The sequence below is a fragment of the Penicillium mononematosum genome, assembly GCF_028829835.1.
Source record: "Penicillium mononematosum strain IBT 11891 chromosome Unknown utg000001l:1.0-4488741.0:1.0-4491989.0, whole genome shotgun sequence".
Taxonomy (NCBI): Eukaryota; Fungi; Ascomycota; class Eurotiomycetes; order Eurotiales; family Aspergillaceae; genus Penicillium; species Penicillium mononematosum.
In genome coordinates this window covers 2,729,150-2,752,429 of record NW_026643271.1, presented here as the reverse complement: position 1 = coordinate 2,752,429, position 23,280 = coordinate 2,729,150, and the positions used below count along the sequence as shown (strand labels likewise).

General features: G+C 49.5%; 12 protein-coding genes across 12 annotated transcripts; 5 read left to right on the top strand and 7 right to left on the bottom strand.

Annotated features, from left to right (window-relative positions):
• Positions 1-91: 91 nt before the first annotated feature.
• Positions 92-1,543, bottom strand: N7519_001021 (uncharacterized protein; the record flags this gene model as incomplete). Its single annotated transcript, XM_057287799.1, has 1 exon — positions 92-1,543. One exon carries the CDS (start codon positions 1,541-1,543, stop codon positions 92-94), a length of 1,452 nt encoding a protein of 483 aa, XP_057153882.1.
• An 896-nt stretch (positions 1,544-2,439) lies between these two features.
• On the bottom strand, positions 2,440-3,157 carry N7519_001020 (uncharacterized protein; the record flags this gene model as incomplete). Its single annotated transcript, XM_057287798.1, has 3 exons — positions 2,440-2,591; positions 2,642-2,935; positions 2,995-3,157. 3 exons carry the CDS (start codon positions 3,155-3,157, stop codon positions 2,440-2,442), a joined length of 609 nt encoding a protein of 202 aa, XP_057153881.1.
• A 1,545-nt stretch (positions 3,158-4,702) lies between these two features.
• N7519_001019 (DUF3716 domain-containing protein) lies at positions 4,703-5,613 on the top strand (the record flags this gene model as incomplete). The annotated part of the gene is made up of 2 exons (XM_057287797.1): positions 4,703-4,708; positions 4,771-5,613. 2 exons carry the CDS (start codon positions 4,703-4,705, stop codon positions 5,611-5,613), a joined length of 849 nt encoding a protein of 282 aa, XP_057153880.1.
• Positions 5,614-5,942: 329 nt separating this feature from the next.
• Positions 5,943-6,827, bottom strand: N7519_001018 (uncharacterized protein; the record flags this gene model as incomplete). The annotated part of the gene is made up of 1 exon (XM_057287796.1): positions 5,943-6,827. The coding sequence occupies one exon, from the start codon at positions 6,825-6,827 to the stop codon at positions 5,943-5,945; it is 885 nt and encodes a 294-aa protein (XP_057153879.1).
• Positions 6,828-7,080: 253 nt separating this feature from the next.
• On the bottom strand, positions 7,081-8,027 carry N7519_001017 (alpha/beta hydrolase; the record flags this gene model as incomplete). Its single annotated transcript, XM_057287795.1, has 2 exons — positions 7,081-7,469; positions 7,529-8,027. The coding sequence occupies 2 exons, from the start codon at positions 8,025-8,027 to the stop codon at positions 7,081-7,083; spliced, it is 888 nt and encodes a 295-aa protein (XP_057153878.1).
• A 620-nt stretch (positions 8,028-8,647) lies between these two features.
• N7519_001016 (uncharacterized protein) lies at positions 8,648-9,869 on the top strand (the record flags this gene model as incomplete). The annotated part of the gene is made up of 5 exons (XM_057287794.1): positions 8,648-8,826; positions 8,881-8,992; positions 9,051-9,093; positions 9,149-9,253; positions 9,304-9,869. 5 exons carry the CDS (start codon positions 8,648-8,650, stop codon positions 9,867-9,869), a joined length of 1,005 nt encoding a protein of 334 aa, XP_057153877.1.
• A 232-nt stretch (positions 9,870-10,101) lies between these two features.
• N7519_001015 (flavin-containing monooxygenase) lies at positions 10,102-11,721 on the bottom strand (the record flags this gene model as incomplete). Its single annotated transcript, XM_057287793.1, has 1 exon — positions 10,102-11,721. One exon carries the CDS (start codon positions 11,719-11,721, stop codon positions 10,102-10,104), a length of 1,620 nt encoding a protein of 539 aa, XP_057153876.1.
• A 426-nt stretch (positions 11,722-12,147) lies between these two features.
• N7519_001014 (SDR family NAD(P)-dependent oxidoreductase) lies at positions 12,148-13,146 on the top strand (the record flags this gene model as incomplete). Its single annotated transcript, XM_057287792.1, has 6 exons — positions 12,148-12,196; positions 12,253-12,613; positions 12,665-12,729; positions 12,768-12,799; positions 12,848-12,900; positions 12,957-13,146. The coding sequence occupies 6 exons, from the start codon at positions 12,148-12,150 to the stop codon at positions 13,144-13,146; spliced, it is 750 nt and encodes a 249-aa protein (XP_057153875.1).
• Positions 13,147-13,525: 379 nt separating this feature from the next.
• On the bottom strand, positions 13,526-15,067 carry N7519_001013 (uncharacterized protein; the record flags this gene model as incomplete). Its single annotated transcript, XM_057287791.1, has 1 exon — positions 13,526-15,067. One exon carries the CDS (start codon positions 15,065-15,067, stop codon positions 13,526-13,528), a length of 1,542 nt encoding a protein of 513 aa, XP_057153874.1.
• Positions 15,068-16,351: 1,284 nt separating this feature from the next.
• On the top strand, positions 16,352-18,086 carry N7519_001012 (sugar porter family MFS transporter; the record flags this gene model as incomplete). Its single annotated transcript, XM_057287790.1, has 3 exons — positions 16,352-16,562; positions 16,628-17,331; positions 17,433-18,086. The coding sequence occupies 3 exons, from the start codon at positions 16,352-16,354 to the stop codon at positions 18,084-18,086; spliced, it is 1,569 nt and encodes a 522-aa protein (XP_057153873.1).
• A 1,046-nt stretch (positions 18,087-19,132) lies between these two features.
• N7519_001011 (uncharacterized protein) lies at positions 19,133-21,232 on the top strand (the record flags this gene model as incomplete). The annotated part of the gene is made up of 3 exons (XM_057287789.1): positions 19,133-20,018; positions 20,065-20,973; positions 21,024-21,232. The coding sequence occupies 3 exons, from the start codon at positions 19,133-19,135 to the stop codon at positions 21,230-21,232; spliced, it is 2,004 nt and encodes a 667-aa protein (XP_057153872.1).
• Positions 21,233-22,043: 811 nt separating this feature from the next.
• On the bottom strand, positions 22,044-22,961 carry N7519_001010 (alpha/beta hydrolase; the record flags this gene model as incomplete). Its single annotated transcript, XM_057287788.1, has 2 exons — positions 22,044-22,808; positions 22,857-22,961. 2 exons carry the CDS (start codon positions 22,959-22,961, stop codon positions 22,044-22,046), a joined length of 870 nt encoding a protein of 289 aa, XP_057153871.1.
• Between the last annotated feature and the right edge of the window lie 319 nt (positions 22,962-23,280).

The following is a 23,280-nucleotide window of genomic DNA, read 5'->3' as shown; positions in this document are numbered from 1 at the left end:
CCTGGGGAAATGTTTGGACCGTTCAACGAATTAATCGCTCTTATAATCGATATTAAACTGCAACATGCATGCGTATATACAAAAATTATCCTCAACCCCGGTAATCAAGCACCACTTTCAGCCGCACAGGACCAGGGGACGCCGAACCACCAATACCATCCAGGTGCTTTTTCGACTTGACATAAGCATCAACAACCTTCTTAGCACCTGGTGTGATTATGGAGCATCCCTTCCCATTAGCCTGACAGATCGACATCCCCTGCACAGGATGATTCGCAATCTGCGCCTGGATAGCCGAAACATCCCATCCCGACCAGCCATTATTCTCGCCATCCCCAAACCCAAACTCGCCCCAGGTACACGAGTATCCGCCCCATTGATCCGTAGGCAGGTGATCACCAGGTGCAGCACCCCATGCACCCTGAGAGTCCTCATCAAAAGCAACATAGCGAGTCTCACCGGGTGCAAGAGTGAATGTGAGAGCAGAGTGGCCATACCACCCAGTCAGTTTACCGTCAGGCCCGATCTTGTTCCACACAACCACCGTCCACGGTACATCATTCGAACCTGTAAACTGCGCCACGTATTTGTAAGCGTGTGCCTCGGCTGGACTGACGTTGATGATATTGCTTCCCCAAGGCTTTCCGACATTGCCCTGGTAGTGGATCTCCGTGCCTTTTCCTTTTGGCGGAGTACGTCCCCCAAATCCTCTTGTTGAGAATTGCCCGTCCGGCGGTGTTGTGGTCCAGTCCACTGGCTTGGGCTTCTGTGGCTTTGGGCCTGGGAGGATCTCGTTGACTACTGGGAGATCAGGGAGGACTTCGTTTGGCAGATTGAGGACGGCATCAATTGGTCCGCCGTTGTTCTTGGGAGGTGGTGGGGGGCGTTTAACTGGGACAGCTTTCTCTTCTTCTAAAGAGCCCTTTGGCAGCGTGGCTGCAAGGGCCGCGGCTTTTTCTTCCTTTGAGGGATTTTCCGGGGTTGTGTTGGCAAGTGGCACAGGGTTGACATCTGGGTAGACGGTGACCCTTACGGTATTTGTGGCGGTTTTGGTGATTGTTTGTGTCTTCAAGATGGTAGTGGTCACCTCTGGCTCTGAGACTGCGGGCTTGGGTTGAGTTAATTGAGGCTGAGCGGGCCTTATATTTGTCGGCGCAGGGAGGATAGGCTCCGGCTGCGGTCCATGTTGATGCCAATGGTTCTCATATGGCTCGGGGTGCGCGAGGTTGTACACATTATGATTATGCCAACATGGCGTAGGCTCAGACTTATGCTCAACAAGCGTAAGGGTGGAGTGAACGGGATTGGTTGGCGCGCAGTTTCCAAAAACGGTTGTCGTTGTTGTGAGCGTTATGGATTCCACCACGAAATCGTCTGGAGTGTTATTCACATTATCCCAGGGCAGATTCTGCAGCTCGAAGTCTTCGATAGCCGGCATCAAGCGGCGATGGTGATGATGATGGCCATGCGCAGGATGGTGGATACCAGCAAAGACATACCCGAGGAAGGCCGCTAACAGGACTGGTATAGATACGCGCCCCATTGCAAAGTAGGAAGGCTGCGATTGACGATAGCCGCGTAGAAGATCAGTTGGTCGACAATGACGCGATGGATCAAGGCGTCAATGGAGTTATATTTCAAAAGAAAGAAAAAGAAGCGTTCAGTTGATCGAACCCATGTCGATGGCGCGGTGTTGGCGGTTGTCGTTGTCGCGTAAACTCACGATCTGGGGGTGGGACTTAGCTTTATACGGCCTTTAAGAAATGAAAAGGGTCTGGACTGTTTATCTGGAATGCCATCGTACGCTTGGCCTTCGAAGGGCTCGAAGGGGACAGTAGCAGCCCTGAATTCCGGGGTTCCTTGGCTGACTCTTGGAAGGCTTTGGATCGGACTGCATTGTCGAGTGATTCGATTTAATATTACTATAATATGTATGATAGATTAGACATTTCTTAGATAGCCTGTGGAAAATAAGGAAGTAAGAGTACCTCGTGGGGAAGTAATGTTCAAAAACCTCCACGTTCACGTTCAAGATCGATGTGGCCTGCGTAGCCCCTCGCGTCACATTCCTGAATCACATTTGTCCCTCCTTTCCCCCACGCGAAACATGGTCTAAGGGTATTTTCTGAGGAAGTGAATCACCTGGTTGTGGCTTGATCGATATTGGAATTGTGGATGTATGATTGAAGACGTTAAGTAGACAATATGTATTCCAAGGAGTGGATGGAGGAGACATGCTAGAAAGGAGTGTATATCGACAGAGTATTAGGTATTAGGGGCTAATTCCTCCAACAAAATTGAGAAAATCCACACAACCGAATCACATAAACCAGAATGTACTATTCAGTGATTATTCTTTTTCTTTCTTTTCGCTTTCCTTGTTTTCCTTTGAACGCAAGACTTACAATGCCACTTCCACTCCCCCTTCAGGAGAGACCATCATGCACAAGAACCCGAGACCTGAGTTTGCGGGGGTCCGACATCGACCAACTGGGTACCGACGACAGTAGTTACACTGTGATCGATGCCGTTGAAAACGCAAGTAACGCCCTCAGTGTTGGTTTGAATGTGGGAGATGCTCAGCGGGTTCACTATCCTAATTAGTGTCTTCGTGTGTTTATAGCGGAATATATAGACATACCAATTTCAATCCATTCACCGTTGGATGGGAAACTTTGGGTAAACTGAGCATCGGCAGCTCCCATGAAAGTGACATGCACATTATCTCCGGTAGGATCGGTGGAAGGGGTGGAAGGGGGCGTAGGGGATGAACCCGATCCCTGCACCTGGCAAGATCCAGTTACCTGGGTCTGCGGGGGGCCAACATCGACCCATTGGACTCCATTGACAACTGTCACGCTATGATCAATACCATTAAAGGTACACTGGACCCCGGCAGTGTTGGATGAAATGTGCGAGACACTCAATGGATTTTCTACAGAAGGGCAGTTAGAATTGTTTCAGTCCAGCTGCATAGCATAACAAGGGACTTACCAATAGAGACCACGGACCCGTCAGTAGGGATGTTTTGAGTGAATTGGGCATCGGCAGCGCCAATGAAGGTGATCTCAACTTGATGGTTTCTTTGTTTGACTGGAATCGCACTAGCAGTAGCTGCATAGGCAACAAAGAGACCGAGAACTGTAGAAGCCTTCATTTTCAGACGAAGGATTATTGGAATATCAAAGGTTGTTCAGATTGCAGTAGCAGTAGCAGGCTGGATTGGTTGTATCAACACAGATGATCAACGAGATTCCGAAGGGCTTTATATAACTTTTGCTCTATACTTCTTATACCTCCAAGACAACCCTGCATGACCTTAACATTAGTTTCTAATATTAGATGAGATATTCTTTTCCATGGTAGATCGGATAGTGGCGTTAGGATGTTTACTAGCTCGAGCATAGCCACTATTTTGGTATACGGAGAGAACCTTGGAATGACTGGGAAATCTCACATGGGATGTTTTAGATGATCCAAGGTCCTCAATTCTATTTCGTATAGGTGTTAGAGTGCAGTTGAGGTCAAGGTATAGAACTTGAAAGCTATTTCACCCATCTTCTTTACGAGCGACTACATATCTGTCTAATATGGCGCTTACTGCCCAGGGTATGACTTTACCCGCATGTAATTACTGTATATGTACCTAGGTAGTTATTTGGAGATGTCTCTAACACAGCTCTCAAACACATCCAGTGCGTCATCAATTTTATATCAATTCGTTTTTCCTGGTTCAGGTGACCTTATGACTGCGGAACTTGCCGACCCCGGATTTTGGTTCTCAAACCTCGTATCGCCAACCTGATTATCTTATGTCTCAGAACTATGAGCACTTCATGTCCTTTCTTGTGTTTTTTTTTTTAATTAGTTTGGTAATGTCCTGCGGCCGTAAGATTATCCGAGTAGTGTACGCCAATAACCCGTCATTCTTCTTTCTTTTTTTTTACTTTTGCTATTTCCGGGTTGCCACCTCTACACGCCACCCAATATGCTATATATAACATCTCTCGTTTCTAGAAAAGGGTTCCGGGGAAGGATACCTGTTTGTCGGATATTAACGCTAAAAGAGAAGTATTTATAATTAGGAATTACTGAGTTTATAGTACCTTCATATTTCACGGACTTCTCATCCATCATGCTACTTTTTTTGGATTGTTCGTCACTGACCCCCCAGTTCTGTATAAACCCTATGCTTCATATTCTATTATCTCGGAAGACCCTTGATGTCTGTGATTATTTGATAACAAATGAAATTCTTTCGCTAATCATACTCTAATTGATCAGTAGCCAATTATGCTCTCAGAGGAGTTGATATTTGACAGCCAACCGTGGGTAACTGTGGATGGAATGGTTATCTGTGTCTATCCATCTCTACGAATGGTTGAATACCCTTGGAGCGCACACAACTTCAATACCATTTTGGCTGGCGATAAATCACATACGGCTTTTGGTGAACAGATCGAACAGACAGTACAGTGGTATTCGGCAACCAAAGCTCAGGTTAACGTGAAGCGTCAGTTATGTTTCTCAGGCGTAGAATAAAGAGAGACTCTCACTAGACTCCTACTTCTTTTCACTTCTCTCTTCGACTTCACCAACCATCATCGCATTCTATCAGTCCCTAGACTTTCATCTATTATTCTTCGTCTCTTATCATCTCTCCTTCAAACTTCACCCCTTAATCTCGCCTACGGATAGCAAGATGTCCGTGAGACTCCTGTAGGACACATTCTCCCTTGTCTGCAAGTGAAGTACTAACCTTGGAATTAGAGGGCCCGAGGAAGAGCCCTTTGGGCAGCCTACAACTCTCGAGGCAGTGCAGCGCTGAACGCCGTCAAACCCTCTGGCCCCTGGGCCTCGCACCTCAAAAAGCTGAACTACACCGTAGCAAAACAAGGATCCATGTTGAAAACCCATACCCTCCTGGCCCTTAACGATATGGAGCCCTGCCGTGAGCTCATGGTCCGCGACAACCGGGACAGAACCCCATCGTCATTTGAGCATAACATCGCGCAAAGCGCAAGGCATGTGGAGGCAGCACTGGGGTATGTCGTTGGCGGGCTTTTCGACACCCCTTTCACTCACTGCAAGCGCGAGATAGGTCCATTCCCACATTGTGTGCGAGTGGTAGGATGTGAGCACATGACAGCCTGCATCGGCTGTCACTGGAATGGGCCCGATGATCGATGTGAATACTACGTCATGCCCGCCAATTCCTCCACCGGTACGGCGATTGTCACCCCAGATGGCCAGCTCCTTATAGACATCAAGGCAGCTATCACCGCTGCAGAAGCCTGTTTCTCAGCCAATTACGACACCATGAAGGACGCCGAGGGAGAGCACCCGTGCAAAGCTCGAAAACCAAGCTATTGCCCTGTGGTCTCACATTACACACCTGCAGGCACTATGCTCCGCGATTGCCGCACCTGTCGACGAGGGGAGCCCGAAGAAACGGCGGCGCCAAACCCGCCAACCTCGTCCGAACCGCACCTTCTAGGTGGAATATGGATGGAGCTTGCAAGGTGGCATGGTATTGGGTCGGTGACGAGGAGGAAGCACTCAAGAAACGGCGACGGCGGCAAATCTGGCATTCTCTCGAACCTCACCTCTTAGGTGGAATGGTACCTGGTCTGTTTTCTTTTTAGGGGCAACGCGAGATACCCTGAATCAATCAATTTGCTTGTTTAAATTCTTGATCTCTAATTGAGTAATATAAACACTGACAAGATTTGCTCGCGTGATTGATGCCATGACGTTGTTTAGACACAACATATAAGGTGTTCATGGTATAGCAGTGACCCCTTCCTAGGTTGCACATTCGATTTCAGCAACCCAGGTGGTCTTGACGGTCCAAATGGAAATTGACGCTGATCCAGAAATGTTGTGCAATGTTGGCTCGAGAAATAGCCAGGTAAACAGCCCTCCAGGGCTGGTCCCTTCCGCTAGAACCGATTCTCCGGAGAAATCAACCGTCCCACCATCTCGCCATAAGCCCCCTCCACCTCACTGATTGCAGAGCCCTGGACCCAATACCCCTTGCCATTTGGTGCCTCTGCGGCACAAGCCGCAATAATGGCCCACGCGACGTCATCCGGAGAGCTTGTCAAGCTGCCGTTTGTGGTCGCCTCCAATCCTTCCACCATCGAGGTCAAGGTCAACCAGGGCGCGATCCAAGAGATGGAGACCCCCGACCGAGCCACTTCGGGCATGAGAGCAGTGCTACGCACCAAGCCCAGCACGGCATGCTTGCTGGCGGAATAGAGTGGCTGGGAAGGGATCGGCACGTACGAACCCGCAGACCCGACCACCACGATCCGACCGTGGTGCATAAAGTGGATGCCCAACTTCAGACCAAAAATAACCGAGTTCAAATTTATATCCACAAGCGCTGTGGATGGACGCTGAAGGGTATTGGAGTTCTGTTGGTCTCTTTCGTCGGCCAGGTAATTGTAGCGAACCTGTGAGTTCATCTGCGAGTGCTTCTGCGGGTCGGATGTCTGCAGAAGTGCGATTTCGGGGTTGATGGCTGCATTGCAGACCAGCAGATGGATTTGACCGATTGTTTTAACCACATGTTCGAACAGATCTATCTGTTGATCCCAGTCACTGACGTCGCAGACTTTGTATGTCGACCGTGAGCCTATCTTCTCACAGGCTGTTTTCAGGTCACCCTCTCGCACGTCTACCAGTACCACGCGTGCTCCATTCTGCGCTAGAAGTGATGCTGTCGCAAAGCCAATTCCTCTGGCTGCCCCGGTGACAATGGCAACTTTATTGTTCACGAGATTGTGAACCGTCTCCTGGCTGGGTCTTGGGATGGATGTCATCTTGGGAATTGATAGAAAGAGGGTGTCGATTTGCCAAACGGGATCAACAATCCTATGCTGAAGACAAAAGCCAGTCCTCTTATAAGTGGCTAACGGCCTCGGTCCACGGCACAGCCCCTACTCATACCCACTGTCGGGTTCGGCCGAATATCCTGATGTTATATTGGTTTCAATCTTACGAGACAGTACGGTGATTACCCCACTCCTTTCGCGCGATCACATTTGAGAATTTACATATTTACATTCGTTTTGTTCAAAAGCTAGTCATGGCCTTATAGCGATTACTGATAGCCCGTTTGGTGACGTCTATGCCAGGTGCGAGCGCTTCAAACCCATGCGGTAGACCCGGGTAGATGTGGCACTCAGTGGGGATATTGGCAGCCAAAAACCGACGTGCATACTCCATACCCTCGTGCACGAAGATATCAAGTTGAGGACAGTCCAGGTATAGTGGAGGAAGCCCCTCCACGGTCTCGACTCGAGCCGGCGCAGCGTAGGGAATAATCGCGTCACTTCCCACCTTCGGTCCTAGATACGCAGTCCAACCCGTGATGTTGTCCTTATCATCCCAGAAAGCCAGTTCACCCGCATGGTTGGTGCTTGTCCGGTCATCCAGCATGGGATAAATAAGAATCTGCTTCGCTAGAGGCGGGAGAGTGCTCGATCTCGCGCCAAAAGAGTAAGGGCAGCGGCCAAGCCACCGCCGGCACTTTCTCCCATGACCGCAATTCGAGCTGGATTAATTGACAGTCGTTCCGCGTTGCTTTGGATCCATTGTAGGACAGCCCAGCAATCTTCCAGAGGTACAGGGTATGGGTTCTCGGGCGCCAGTCGGTAGTCGATACTCAGGATTTGGATTCCAGTCTGAGAAACCGATGGCCCATGGGGAGTTGAACATCCGACTGCGCTCAGAGCTATATACCCTCCGCCGTGGATATGGATAATGGCAGGCTCGCCTCCCTCGCGAGCTGGGACCTTCTTGCGAAAGTGGTGGACGGGGACGTTGTGACCATCTGGCGCGGCGACACTGTGAACCACATGTTCAACGTCGTCCGGTAAGTTGATTTCCTCACTCGTCATGGCGCCGAGCATGGCACGCCTTGTGGCGACATTGTTTAACGCTGGCTTTGGGGCCCGAGCAAGGTGTTGTAGGATAGGAGCAGCTTCCTTCGCGAATTCAGAATCATACTGTAGAGACATGATCAGACGAAGAGGGACCGATAATAGAAAGTACCAATGTCTCGAGGACAGACTCAATTAATGTAATAAAAGCAAAACACGTATCGGCTTGTTTTCACCCCTCCACCCCTTTGATACTTCGCGATCATTTTTGGAAGATTCCCACAAGTCCACCTCTGATCCACCTGTCCCAATCGGGAAGTTGACGGCGAGCACCTCGGCCGGATTTCTACTAGGAATTGTAGCAGACATCCGTACTCCATACGCATATCCTACTTTGAGGTACCCGTGTCATCCGGAGAAGGGGAAAGGGACCTAGGCAACGTGAGGGAAAATTGGGGAACTGAGGAATTTTTTTGGGGGGGGGCCAAGAGAATTATACTCCCAACAGACGCACCTTCCCAGAATGAAAACTCCCATACTTTCCTATTTCCTCCTTGATCTCGTGACTTGCAAAAACGAATGGTCTGGAATACAACTTCCTCAGTTCCTAAGTTCCTCACGTCCACTTATTAGACATTTCGTTCGGTTGTGACTAGGCACCTTCCATGCATGCCAGCAAGCAGGCTGGCGCCACACGACACATAAATTTGCCCGATTTGGACCTGATTTGATCCCAATAATCACTTGTCAGCCTAAAAATGTCTATTCCAACCTTTGACGAGTTGCCGCCCGTGGAGGGCATGCCGCAAGGTTGCGCTTGGGGTGTTTTCGATAAGGACGGCAAGAAAGATGTCTACGGAACATTGAACCTGCTCACCCCTGATGTCATCAAGGATGCAGCGGCAGAGGTTCGTCAAGGGTTGTCTATCTCTCTGAAGTGAGCTGCTCTGCCCAAACTCCCGAAAGACCAGCTTGTACCTAATCCCACCAGTTGGCCTATTGGAAGCATCAAGTTTCCCGGCTTCTTTCGAAAGAGCCTCTGCCACAATGTTACAAAGCTGGAAGACCCAGAATCCTCCTGTCATTTTGGCTTTGATGACGAGGTATGCTGCTATCTGGGATATTTGGTCCTTTTCGTCCTGCTCACCACGCAAGTAACAGGTCGAATTCAATACGCAAGCCAGCAGTCAATGGGATAGCTTCAGTATATCTCCCATCTCATCTTCGCTTGAATCTACTTTGTTTAACCTTTTAACCAGCTCATTTCACCCACCTCTCAACTGGCCTCGCCTATAACGGAGTGAAACCAACAGTCGAAGCCCTCCAAACCCCCAATCCCGAAAATCAACTTCCCACCTTAGACCGTAAGAAATTTCAATCTACGTCATTGCACGGAAGGCTAACGCAGAAGAAGACTGGCACCAACGCGGTTGCGTGACCGGTCGAGGCGTACTACTCGACTTCAAACGTTACGCAGAGTCTCAAAATATCGAGTACGACGAATTCTCCAGCTTCCGCATTGGGACTAAGGAGTTGGAAGCGGTAGCCACGTGGCAAGGTCTAACTTTCCGAACGGGTGACATTCTCCTAATCCGATTCGGAGTCACCGACAAACTGGGTCAGATGAATGGGGCGGAACAAGGAGCCGCGATGAGTGGACACAAGATATGCGGGCTTGAGGGAAGTAAGGAGATGGCACGCTGGCTGTGGGATCATCACTTTGCTGCTGTTGCTAGTGATAATATGGCTGTTGAGGCTATGCCGCCTATGATTGATGGCGTCGAGCAGCCTATGCACGAGCTTGTGTTGCACCAATGGTGTCTTAGTTTGCTGGGCATTCCGCTTGGTGAACTGTGGGATTTGAAGGCACTCAGTGAGGCTTGTCACGCTAGTACGCAGTATTCTTTCTTGCTTACTTCGTCGCCACTGAATTTCCCCGGTGCCGTTGGGAGCCCACCTAATGCGTTAGCTATTCTTTAAGTGCTCGTCTACGGATCTATGAGTTGAAGTAACTCCTGGTTGCATTTGAATCAAGCAGACAGAAATTGAGAGTCTCCACAAAGCATCAAACAACGGTGTTTCGGCAATTAACCAAATATCAGGAGCAGTGAACTGCTTTCTATGACTAAAGACACTTTTCTATCACAAACTATATACAAGCCCTGGAGGTCTGGACCTGTCGACATACATCCCTGGAGAACCGCATTTTGACCTAAGCCATTGTGAATCCCTGCCAACTGTCCAGGGCCTGCGTGCAATTCTGCCACCAGCGTTGTATCCCACCCAAATAAATCAGTGGCTCGCGCCGCTTGCCGGGGATATTGGAGCCCATGTACCAAGAGTCGGTCTTCGGATACAACGTGTGCTCACTTACAGCGACGACATGGTCGCGCCACGCCTCAGCGGCCTTCTGGGTTGGCTCGATCGACACAAGTCCCTCCTTTCTCATCTTCGATATAACATTGCAGATCCAGTCAGCTTCCATCTCGACGAAAGGTGGGCCGTTAGCCAAGGAGGTAGGCGCCTGGGGACCGTAAACCATGAAGAAATTGGGGAGGCCGGGAACCATCAGGCCTAGATGAGTCAAAATTCCATTGCTCCACTTCTCCTTTAGCGAGTGGCCATCTTTGTCGGTGATTCCCAGATCTAAAAGACTGCCTGTGACGGCATCGTATCCGGTTGCACAGATCACAATATCAAGATCATGATGTTTTGTACCAGTACCATCACGAGTCACCACGCCAGTGGCATCAAACTCAACAATTGGTGATTGCTTCAAATTCACCAGCTTGACATTGGGACGATCGACCATCTCGTAGTAGTCCTGCTCGAGACTGGGCCGCTTTGTTCCAACCAACATGTGCTGCTTTAGTGGAGCGACCATATCCATCTTCTCAGGATCTGTCATGCGAGCCCGCACCTGCTGAACCCAGTAGTCGTAGAAGATGGAATTGGCCTTTTCGTCCAGCAGGAAGTCGTAGTAGTTGGAAACAAGGAAGCTGTACCCACCTCGCGCCCACAGCTCATCGAAAAGCACCTTTCTCTCTTCTGGGGAGGCCTGGAGGGCTGATTGGAACAAGGTGTTGTGAGGGAAGCCAGTGACAGATTTGTAGCAACGGTCAAAGATGCCGTCGTAGTAGCCCTTCATCATTTCAGATTCTCCGTAGGAGATCTCCCGCTGTCTCATCGGAATGGCAAAGCAGGGTGTTCGAATGAAAACATTGAGCTCACAGTCCTCTTTTGCAAGATCTTGCACAATCTGCAATCCAGAAGCTCCGTTGCCGATAAGACCCACCCTCTTGCCCTTGACGTCGAGGGATTCGGGATAATCCGCAGCATGGACAAGCTTTCCAGCATACTGATTCAAGCCCTGGAACTGTGGATAATGCTTCTTGTACGAAGACCCCGTCGCAGCAATGAGGTACTTGCATGTAGCTTCCAGACCGGTATTGGTATGCACAACCCAACGTTTCGTGGTCGCATCATACCGCACACGTGTGACGATGGTATTGAAAAATGTGTCTTTGCTCAGACCTAGGACATTGTCCACATGTTGAAAGTAGCGACGCAACTCCTCATCGCCGGGGAACCGCTGCGACCAATTCCATCCCTTCCACACCGCAGGGATGTTGAATTGATATGATGGCATCTCGGTGTCCACGCGGGCGCCCGGGTACCGGTTCCAATGCCATACACCACCAAAGGCACTTCCCGCTTCAATCAACTTGACGGAAAGACCCAGGTTGCGGAGCTTGTAGAGAGAATTGCAGCCTCCGAAACCGCCACCGATGACAATGGCGTCGGTTTCGATTTGTGTGTTTGCGCGTGTCATCTTGGCTTGTTGATGACCGAATTGGAAATTGAGGTTGAATATAGAATGGAATTTTGAACAGAAACACAGTTGTTTAACTTGGAAACGGATATCCTTTTACGCCTCTTCATCAAGACCGGTCCCATGCCGAAATAGGGACTCGGCTTCTCAGTCTTCCGATGGGAAGTGGCCTGTCGGTGTCAAAATATCGAATCCGATGCGATCAGGTCGAAACGGGAAGTTGACCGCGAGAAGGGTCAGGGTCCACTTGCCCACTTTCCCCACACTAACTTATACAAGGAAGTTATACAATGCAAATCAGAACGGAACCTGGGATTTCCGTTATCCGCTGTCGAAAAGTCAAGGGATGTCATATTCTAAGATATTCCACTCTGCAATAGAGGGTGTTCCTGCAAAGGTATACTTGGGAAAATCCAAACGCTCAGCATGACTTGCCACGTTCAAGGGATCGCATTTATTACTGGGGGTGCTTCGGGTAAAATATGATCTACGTATCACCAAAGCAACAGAGTCTGTTACTGACAAGTCTAGGAATTGGTAAGAGCACTGCTTTTGCCCTGGCTCGAAATGGTATCAGTGGCCTGGCCCTTCTTGACCTCAACTTGTCACTGCTTGAGAATGTTCAGACCGAGATCCGAAGCCAACATCCAAATGTCGATGTTGAAATCTTCCAAGTGAATGTGGCAGATGAAGCATCAGTTGACACAGCTGTCCAAAAGACCGTGGAGCGTTTCGGGCACATTGATATTGGCGTCAACTGTGCCGGTATTAGTGGAAATCCCACTTCAACTCACCAGATGTCTTTGACGGAGTGGAAGAAAGTAATTGATATCAATCAAACTGGAGTTTGGCTTTGTCAGCGAGCTTTGATCAGACAGATGCTCACACAGGAGTAAGTATTGCGACCTTTCTTCTCTGCTTGGTGTTTCTAATTCAAGTATAGGTCGCGTGGCACTCGCGACGGCCGTGGAGTTATCGTTAATGTCTCCTCCATGTTTGGCGTTGGCGGTCCCCCCGTCCATTTGGGATTCCTCACTACACCGCAGCGAAGCACGCTGTTGTCGGACTAACCAAAATGGTAAGGCTCTGTAAACTGCGCGATTGAACTTGGCTAATGAGATAACAGGACGCCAAAGCATACTCCCGAGAAGGGATTCGTATCAATGCTATCTGCCCTGGGTATATATATAACCCATTCCGTGTCGATGTTTGGTCGTACTAACAGCATAAACCAGGTTCGTGGATACTCCAATCATCAAGGAACAGATTGAGTCCGGGTCAATGGACGCCCAGTTTCAGATGACACCCATCGGTCGGCCTGCACAGGTGGAGGAGATTTCCGATGCAATGCTCTTCCTTTGCTCTTCCGCGAGCAGCTATATGTGTGGAGCGGCGTTGGTGGTTGATGGAGGGTTTACTGTCTGAGCTCGCATACGGGTAGTAAATATTGCTTCAGGATCGAGTCAATAGGAAATTCCCCAAACAAGTTGCTAGGGAAGAAATGTGCCTACTTCTTACAATTTCCAAGTTTTCAAACGTTCCTAGGTAGTAGCAGACTCTTATATACACACTATGCACGTAAATTCCAAAAGCCAAGAATTCTTTTAGGAACAGTGACAGTAACATGTTCACTACACGATAGTACAAAAGCGAACGTTGGATCTTTAGTCCTCTGTCACCTGGGCTGGTTGAGTATATGACCAAACTGACTCAATCTTCGTATGCGATGAGTAGCCTAACGAAATAAAAAACATCCGACTTCATCGAACCAACATTGAGATACGTATACAAATCAAACCAAATCTCACTCATCCCTGGTGTGGACCAGCTTTCCCTGAACCCAGACATTCTTCACGTTCCGATCATCACCACTCCACATCCACTTCTCGATCTGTTCTTGCCAAGTCTCATTTCCAAACAGATCAATATTGCCCACAGAGCCAGTCTCGACACCTCGACCAGCGAGAGTAGCCATATCAAGTGGGCTCGCCGTGTTGTTTGGAAGAACAGCACCCAACTCAATCAGCTGCGCATCCCAAATCATGCCCTTATCGAAGCCACCAATGTCATCCACCATATCGACGACTGCTGCACCGCCACGCGTGGCTAGATAGAGAACATCATCGACCAGAAGCTTCTCACTTCCATCCGATGTCTTGTTGCCCGTCAGCTCTTGGTACTCCGCACTATATTGAACCACTCGGGACACCAGGCTCGCCTGTCGGGCAACCTCAAGAATACTGGCGCTGTACCCGCCAGCCACATCCGTGCCCAGACCGACCGCGACGCCTTGGTCGAGCATGAAGCGGACAGGAGCAAGTCCTGAGCCTAAGGCGGAGTTCGATGCTGGGCAGTGCGAAACCTTTGAGCCGCGCTCGCGGATCAGAGTCATCTCTTCCTTGGTGAGGTGCACACCGTGTGCGAGGATGGTACGGTTGGTAAGTAGGCCAGCCTTGTCGTACACGTCAGCATAACTGGACGACTCTGGGAACAGTTTCTGGACGAGTGCAATCTCGTCTGTGTTCTCGGAAATATGCGTTTGGATCCACAGGGGCGGGTTATAGGATGCTGCTAGTTTGCCGAGGCTATCGAGGGAGTGCTGTGAGCAGCTTGGCGCAAATCTGGGGGTGACGATCGGGTTAATCAATGTTCCGTTCGGGTCCAGCTTCTGGATATAATCGATGGTCCTGATTGTTGCATTCAGCCCATCATCGGCGGACTGATCAATGTAATAAGATGGGCACTGGTCGGGGTTGTCCATGCAGACACGGCCGACGAAGGCGCGCTGGCCGTGTTTGTGGCAAAGGGCTGCCAGGGCATTGGTGGCCGGGACGTGGATGGTGGCGAAGTAGGATGCGCAAGTTGTGCCGTGGGCAAGAGTCTTGGAAACGACTTCATCGTAGACGCGGAGGCCCTCTGGGGGTGTATCTTTAGGATCGGTGTCCTTGTTCTCTGGGTCCGACTCGGAGCCGAAGCTAGCTTCAACTGGGAATGTGTATTCATTCAACCAGTCCAACAGACCCTTTGATCCAAATAACCCCAGGTTGGGGTACTGCGGCGCGTGGATGTGGGTATCAATGAAGCCGGGGAAGAAGAACTCGTTCTGATCATCGTTTGACTGTACAATTGTAACATCGGCCTCAGTCCAGCCGTGGCTAGACAGGAACGATTGGAAGCTAGCATCATCTTTGACTTGCCAATCATATCCTTTAATACGACCATCCTCCGAAGAGACCCACAGGACACCTTGGGTTCGAGCGAGCTTTGGCTTGGCCGAGTTTGAATCAAGCTGGGGAAGCTGAACGAATGTACCGCGATAGATGGTGTATGGAGTTGCTGCAGCCATGGTGCCGCAGGCAAACAGCACTACCCAAGACAGCCATAACGCAGACAACCCCACCGAAGATCTGAAGATGTTTACAAACATAGCGAAAAAGAAATGTCGATCGATTCTCACTGGATCAACCTACCATCTCGAGGATAACACACCATGATATATACTCATCTACACCCTGGAATTAATGGATGAAACATCATGCATCTAGTATCAGAGTTCAATTAATCTGAAGTTAATGAACCGTGGATTGTGCAGCCATTGATGGCTGCACCTACTGCATTGGACGGTCATCCCCGCGGTAGCATCCGGTAATGGCTCTAACTCCTTTGGAGATTAGGAGATAACAGGATCGACACAGACGATCACAATTATCTTCAATTGTTCTGGACTCGGTGTTCGGCTGCCTCCGACTGACTTGAGCATGGCGGGGCCACCAGAAGGGCAAGTCCAAGAAACGAAAGAAGTCCTTCCCCCGCTCGGGCCTCGGGTTTGTCACCACATGAGGGGTCTTTGACGGTGATGTTGATGTTGACTGTGTGAAAAATAAATAAAAAATATTGAGGTTTTGGAAGAGACAGAATAATAATGCATATGTCGGCAGATATGGATTGGGAAATTGGAAGATGCATCGTATTAAAATACGCTAAACATTCTTTAGGAAGGCTGCAGCGCCACAGCCAGCCCTTCGGATCCCAAATCTATCTTACCCTCCGGAATACCTGACCCTACCCTTACCCACTATCGAGTTTTGTGGCCTATGGCACCCATTTACGCCATTGGCATCTTGAAGCCAGCAAATCAAGAGATTATGTGGGAGGCAACTCATACCGAGATTCGAATGTCCACTTACCTAACTTCCGCTGATCCAATTTTATCTTTGGCCAACCTCAATCCTCCATCCTCCGCCTCACAGCTGTCAATTCCTCTTTATTTTCGTGTAGGCGTAAAAAACCACATGCCCGGAGGATGGCGCCCGGATGTTGGTCTCTTGACGTGGAAGTGCTAATTGTCCACGCTTCCGCTATTCAACCCAGTTGAGGCTTCCATTAAGCAGTTTCTTGGCTCCTACCCTGACGGTGACCGCCGATGGCCGAAAATTCAACCCCAGATTTTTGACCCCGGATTTCCAAGCCACCATACTCGCTGCATCAATGCTCACCGTCTTGCATATCAACACGCTACAATATTATTGATATAATAGCGTGCAGTCGCTTATCGCACTCACTTCACTTCCCATCCACTCCTCCCAATCCACTCTCTTCATCCTTTGTCTACCTCTTGTACAATTCCACCATGGGCTTGAAGCCGTATCTTGGCCTTCGCGGCAATGCACTCCTCAGAGCAGCAGTAGCACTTGTCGTATTCCCAACCTTCACCTGCTATGGTTACAATATGAGTGTGGCTGGTGGCCTTTTGACCCTCCAGGCCTTCAATAAGCAATTTCCTCGCATGGACACTATAAACACGGAGGGAGCCTTGAAAGCGGAAAACTCCACAATTCAAGGTCGGTCAATATCAAGAGAACGTCTCCCGTGTCTCTATATATTCTAATCATTTGTGCATGGATAGGCACTGTGATTGCTCTCTACACAGTCGGTGGTATCTTTGGAGCCTTGTCATGCGCCTATTTAGGCGATCGGCTAGGGCGGAGGAAGGTCATGTTCGGGGCCAATTTGGTTTGTATGATTGGCTGCATTTTGATGGCCACCTCCTTTGATTTCGCACAATTCATCGTCGCAAGATTAGTTCTTGGTGTGGGGATTGGTGGATACACCGCTACCGTGCCAGTTTGGCAGTCTGAGATCTCACCAGCACATAAACGAGGCTCGAACGTCGTTACAGATGGCATTTTTGTCGGTGCCGGAGTCAGTCTAGGACTTTGGATCGATCTCGGACTCTACTTCGTGAAGAATAACTCCGCATCATGGCGATTCCCACTTGCCTTCCCATCAGTTTTCTGTATGATAGCAATGGCTTCCATTCCGTTCCTCCCGGAATCCCCCCGTTGGCTGATCATGACCGGCCAAATTCAAGAGGCCCGGAATGTCATGTCGGCTCTTCTCGAGCTAGAGCCTGATTCGGATGAGATCTCCAACGTTATCCATGATGTTCAAACTACTCTCGCTGTCTGTGGAAATACTTCCTGGACCGCTGTTTTCACAATGGACAAGCAACGTCTCTTCCACCGTGCATACCTTGCCTGCACAGGTCAGTTCTTCCAGCAGATGTGTGGTGTGAACCTGATTACCTACTACGCAACGACTATCTTCCAGGTGAGTTAATGCTGTTGTCTTCTTCGTTCATACACCTTCCATGCTGGATTGCCAGACGTCACTTATGTGTTTGAGTGTATCATTAACTGACAGCGCCCTAGGAATATCTCGGCATGGACGAAGTGAGGGCCCGTATCCTCGCCGCATCAATGGGCCTCACGCAGCCATTCGGCGGTCTGCTCGCATTCTATACTATCGATCGTCTCGGTCGCCGACCACTCATGACATGGAGTGCAGGAGCCATGGCTATTTGCATGGCCATTCTTGCCGGTACAACATCGCCAGAGGCCGAGGGCCAAACTGCTCCCCTGGTGGTCGCCGTCATTGCGCTTTTCTGCTTCCAGTTTATCTTCACAGTCGGATTCTCCGGCTTGACCTTCCTATATGCCGCCGAATTGGCTCCTCTACAGGTCCGCGCGGCCGTCAGCGCCCTCTCCACTGCCACTGTCTGGGTTTTCAACTTCCTGCTCGCTGAAGTGACCCCCATCGGCTTCAACAGCATTAGCAATAAGTACTACATTATCTTCGCGGTTATCAATGCCGTCATTGTGCCCTCCGTGTACTTCTTCTTCCCCGAGACCAAGGGTCGGTCACTTGAAGAGATTGATGAAATCTTTGCCCAGTCGAATAACATATTTGACCCGCCTCGCGTGGCGCGCCGCATGCAGAAGACTCTCCGCGCCAGTACGCCCGATCGGTCGGGATCGGGAAGCGGCGGTGAGAACACCTATTTGAAGGAAGAGGTGAAGGCTTAAGTCTGCACCCAACGGCTTTCTGTTGAGCTTCACCATGTCTGATATGAATTTTTGGAGGTTATTCATTTGTTTTATCTGAACAGCGGACGTTGAAGTCTAGGTCACTATGAAACTTCGGTATAACACGCTATACCCACCGAAGATCCCTTCACTGCATGAAGGGACAGAACGGAATATCAATGAAATGTTTACTGCGTGACCACTGGCAATCTGAAATGTAACTCGTGCTTGAGGCAGCCTTAGCGAACCAGTCTTCTTCGAATGTGAGATTATTGGTAATTTGTCTTCGTACACCACGGTGCTCGACAAGGTCCACGAATATTATGTACTTACTCGGTTTCAGGGAATAATGCCCATCGAGACAACTGGATTACTTGTAGTTGGGTATAGACATATTAGGAATAGATCCGTCGGCTAGGATTATAAAAACGCTTCGAACCATATTGCAGACAAGCCTTTATATATATTGGGCTGTGTGATCCACAATTTTCCGTAATGAAACTCTACCCCGGGAGAGTCTAACATAGGAGAACTCAGTAGAATAGATATAGCTCATACCCATCGGGATCTACGGAGTATCCGTACCTGCGGACAAGAATTATTGGTTAGTATAACAGGGATTTACACTGCTGGCAGCGGATATTAGGGAGAGCAGACGACTAAAATTGTAGCCTGATCCACAAGGCTGTAAGGCAACAAGGCCACGAAAGCTTCATTTTTACTCAAATCTTCATTTTGGCAACAGTCCTTCTGTCTCCTAGTTAGGTAGAAATTGGGGACACTGCAGGGACCAACTTATTCTCCAAATCATTCCCGGTGAACCCCACCAATCATGACTTTCCGGGCACTTATCAAGAATGCATACGCGCTAAACCCCTTGGGGGGAAAGATGCGCCGTTTGCCCAACTGGCCAATCAGATCGCCACAGGAGCGCGAAAGATTTACCCAAAAGGGAAACCCAAGGGGATCACCAGGGTTCATGCGAATATAAATGCATTGCTATTCCCAGCCTTAGAGAAACCATCCTTCCTTGAACATTATCTATAATGACTAGCCTTCACCCTTTTGACCCTATAACACCTGGGGAGATCCAATTGGCGGTCTCCGTTCTCGAATCCGCTTTCCCAGGTGCCAAGCTGCGCTACAAACGCATCGATCTTCAGGAACCTGCCAAGCATGAGGTTGTACCATTTCTCGAGGCCGAGCGCCAAGGTGAAGTGCGCCCGCTGAAACCAGCACGGTTGTTGATGGCCCTCTTCCACCGATTGGATAACGGGTCTTTCTTCAAGGCTCTGATCAATGCAGACACCAAGTCCATCGTGTCAGCAAAAGAGCTACCCAAGGACGTCCAGGGTCCACTGGACGTTGATGAAATGATGGAAATTGAGGAGCTATGTCTCAGCCATCCAGCTGTCAAGGCTGAAATTGAAAAGTTGAAGCTTCCGGCTGGCCACACCGTCTGCTTAGATCCGTGGATCTATGGTACTGATGATGCCAAGGAGACACGGCGTTTGTTCCAGTGCTACATGTACATTGTGGCGACAGACCACCCCCAGAACAACCAGTATTCTCTCCCTTGCAAATTCTCCCCTGTGTTTGATGGCATCACTCGCAAACTGGTCCGCATGGATTATCTGCCTGGTGGAGCCGATACCCAAAGCACTGAGACCCAGCCCTGGAAGCAGGTGCCTACTGTGCAATATGCGCATGATTTGCTGGATGAGCCTCTGCGCACTGATCTAAAGCCCTACATTGTCCAGCAACCAGAGGGAGCGTCGTTTAATATCGTTGGGAATGCCGTGTCATGGCAGAAGTGGCGTTTCAGAGTGGGCTTCAACAACCGAGAGGGCCTGGTGCTGCACAATGTAACCTACGATGGTCGCAACACCTTCTACCGTCTGTCGGTCTCTGAGATGACAGTCCCCTACGCCGGTATGTTCTATGACTCCGCTTTAGCAACCCGTCTAAGTTATTCTAGATCCACGGGCTCCCTACCACCGCAAGCAAGCATTTGACGTGGGTGACGTCGGCTTCGGTATTACAGCTAACCAACTGAGTCTCGGCTGCGACTGTCTCGGTCACATCAAGTATTTCGATGGATATCGCACGGATGCACAGGGAGCACCGATTCAACTAAAGAATGTCATCTGTATGCACGAGCAGGATAATGGGCTGCAACATAAGCACACTAACTACCGCACTGGGGCGGCGACTGTCGTCCGTAACCGCCAGCTCGTGGTTCAGATGATCTGCACCGTTGCTAACTACGAATACATCTTCGCTTTTATTCTCGACCAAGCAGCCAATATTGAGCTCGAGGTACGAGCAACTGGTATCCTCTCGACTGTGCCCTTCGAAAACGAGAACGGCCAAACCGTGCCATGGGGTACGAACGTCGGACCGGGCGTTATGGCCCCCTTCCACCAACATATGTTCTCCCTTCGTATCGACCCTGCCATCGACGGCTACAAAAACACAGTATACTACGAAGAAAGCGTGCCTATGCCGGAGGATGACAGCAACCCATGGCTCGTCGGGTACACCACAGAAGAGAACATTATCAAGTCAAGCGGCAGTGCCTCGACCAGCGTCGACCGCCACCGCGTCTTCAAGATCCGGAACGACTCGATCATCAACCCTATAACCCACCACCCCATCGCATACAAGCTGCAGACCATGCCGAGTCAGATGCTTCTGGCACACCCGAACTCATTTGGCTCGAAGCGCGCCCGCTTTGCGACCCGCCCTATCTGGGTTACTAAATATCAAGATGACGAGCTATTCGCCGCCGGCGAGTTCACAAACCAGAGCAAGCAATCTGAAGGCGTGGAAGTGTGGGCTGGAAGGAATGACGCAGTTGAAAACGAAGATGTTGTTCTCTGGCACAGTATGCTATCCCATCTAACCTCTCCTGCAATATTAGCTAACTGCCCCCAGCATTCGGCCTCACCCATAACCCCCGCATTGAGGACTTCCCTGTTATGCCCATGGAGCGTGTCAGCGTGATGCTCAAGCCGGATGGCTTCTTTACTAAGAACCCTGCACTGGATGTGCCGGCTTCAAGCCAGTCCTTTAACCGGTCGACCTTGCACCCCGAGCCGGCTTGCTGTGCAGGTCCTCAGGAGCGAGGGCAGGTGAAGTTGTAGATATTATATGTGGGATGTGATGGAGAGGCAGACTTCTGTAAATGAATTATGTCGCAAAGAAGCAAATATAACGAAGTTATTCCAATTGATTGCATGCTTTGGAATAGTGGCTACATGTACTAACCAAGGTCCTCTGTGCTTACCTACATAGTATATCGTATATCGCTTATCGTTCGGATATCCATACTCGGTCCGACGCACGATCCAACTCCCAAGGGGAGTTGGGTCGCCTACGGTTGAATGCAAAAAATCGATTTAGGTACCTTTTCTATAGGATACACATATAAAAGGTACTTAAAAGCTAAAATGATTCAGATGTGAATATCTCGACCACGGCACTTTTTAACTATTAAATAGATATATTATTAAGTTATTATAGGCTATGTATTATAGTAAGATAGGATTTTAAGTTAAAATAAAAGTCTGTTCTAGAGGAAACGCCTTTCGATCTATTTTACACTACAATTACTAGTGTAGTTTCGTTTTCTCTAATTTTAGATATTCTTTTTTAAAAGATTATGTAGAGAAACTAAAGATAGTAGGTTAAATTATGAATATTTTCACCTTCCTGTAATTGAATATCGTGGTCGAGATATCACGTTTGAATTATTTTGGCTTTTCAGTACCTTTTATATGTGTATCCCATAGAAAGGTACCTAAATCGATCTTTTGCATTCAACCCGTGCGACCGGGCGGGAATTGGCCCGTGCGTTGGGTTGAGTTGGACAAGCCACATCCAATCAGGCTGTTTTCTCCCCTCCACTTACATTTAACTTACAACCCCCCCGGATAAACAGCAACTTCCGCTTCATCAAATCCGGCAAATGCTCCCCTCGAGAACATCCATGTGGGCTACTCCCGGTTCGACATGGACTTGGTTCATGGTTCCCGGGAGATTCTTGAACGTCTGCTGTTGTTCCGCAGCAGGGAAGAGCTGATCCAACTCCGGCACCACAAACATCACCGGCACAGCCAGATGCCTATAGATCGGAGTTGGATTCCACATTACGAGCTTCCGATAAGATTGGATGGTTGTACGATTGACATGATTGGCAGCTAAGGCTTGGCGAGTGGGGATACTTTCGTCCTGTGCGCTGATAATGCGCAGAGCGGCATCCTTGTCAATGCCTAGATTGGCCCCAGCTGGATTGTCGCCCGCTCCGTTGAGCATCGGGAGATAGAACGGATCGTTACCCTTTAACTGGGACTCCCGATCCTTCGCAGCTTTCCCAAGTACGCTAGGTATCTTGGCCTGCGTAAAAGGAAAGACTGTAGCTGGGCAGATGGCGACGACGAAGCGGGCGCGTGGGTCAACTGCTGCACATGCTAGTGCGACTGCCCCAGAAAGAGACATCCCCCAAATCCCCATACGAGTCTGGTCCACCATAGGATGAACAGCCAGAAAGCTCAGCGCATCTGAGTAGTCGTCGATCTGCGTAAAGGGGTCGATATCGTTGCGCGGCTCGCCATCACTAAGCCCAGTGGTTCGTGGGTCATACATAAGCACTGTGATTCCGGACTGCTGAAAGGCTACAGCCACGTTTGGCAGGCCTACCATCTCTTTGACAGCATTGAACTGCCTGACGTTAGTTAGGAAAATCAGACGAGGTGATTCGGTACTTACCCCTGGACTCATCACAATACCAGGTCCTCGACTCGAGGCGATATACATTCGACCTCGCAGAGTGACACCATCCATGGTCTTGAACTCGACATCTTGTTGAGACATGTTGAAGTCTATGGGACAAAAGTTGTTCAATTGGATAGACAATCGAAACCCTTCCCGGCCCATCTATGACATCTTATAACATTTATCCTAGTCACGTGGAACTTTCTCTTCAGCATCTCACCCGATGACGCCGGAGCAACATTCGCTAGCAACGACTCTCGCTCCACGTGCCGGACCCACCCGCGCTCGCATTGTCATATTTTGGACTTAGAGCCAACACAAGGTGGAAATGGCTCAACCATACCAATCTTCATCGCATTATCTTTGGGAGATTATGGGGCCCTGCACGCAGCGTGCAGGTTTTGGCCTCTGCTTGCGG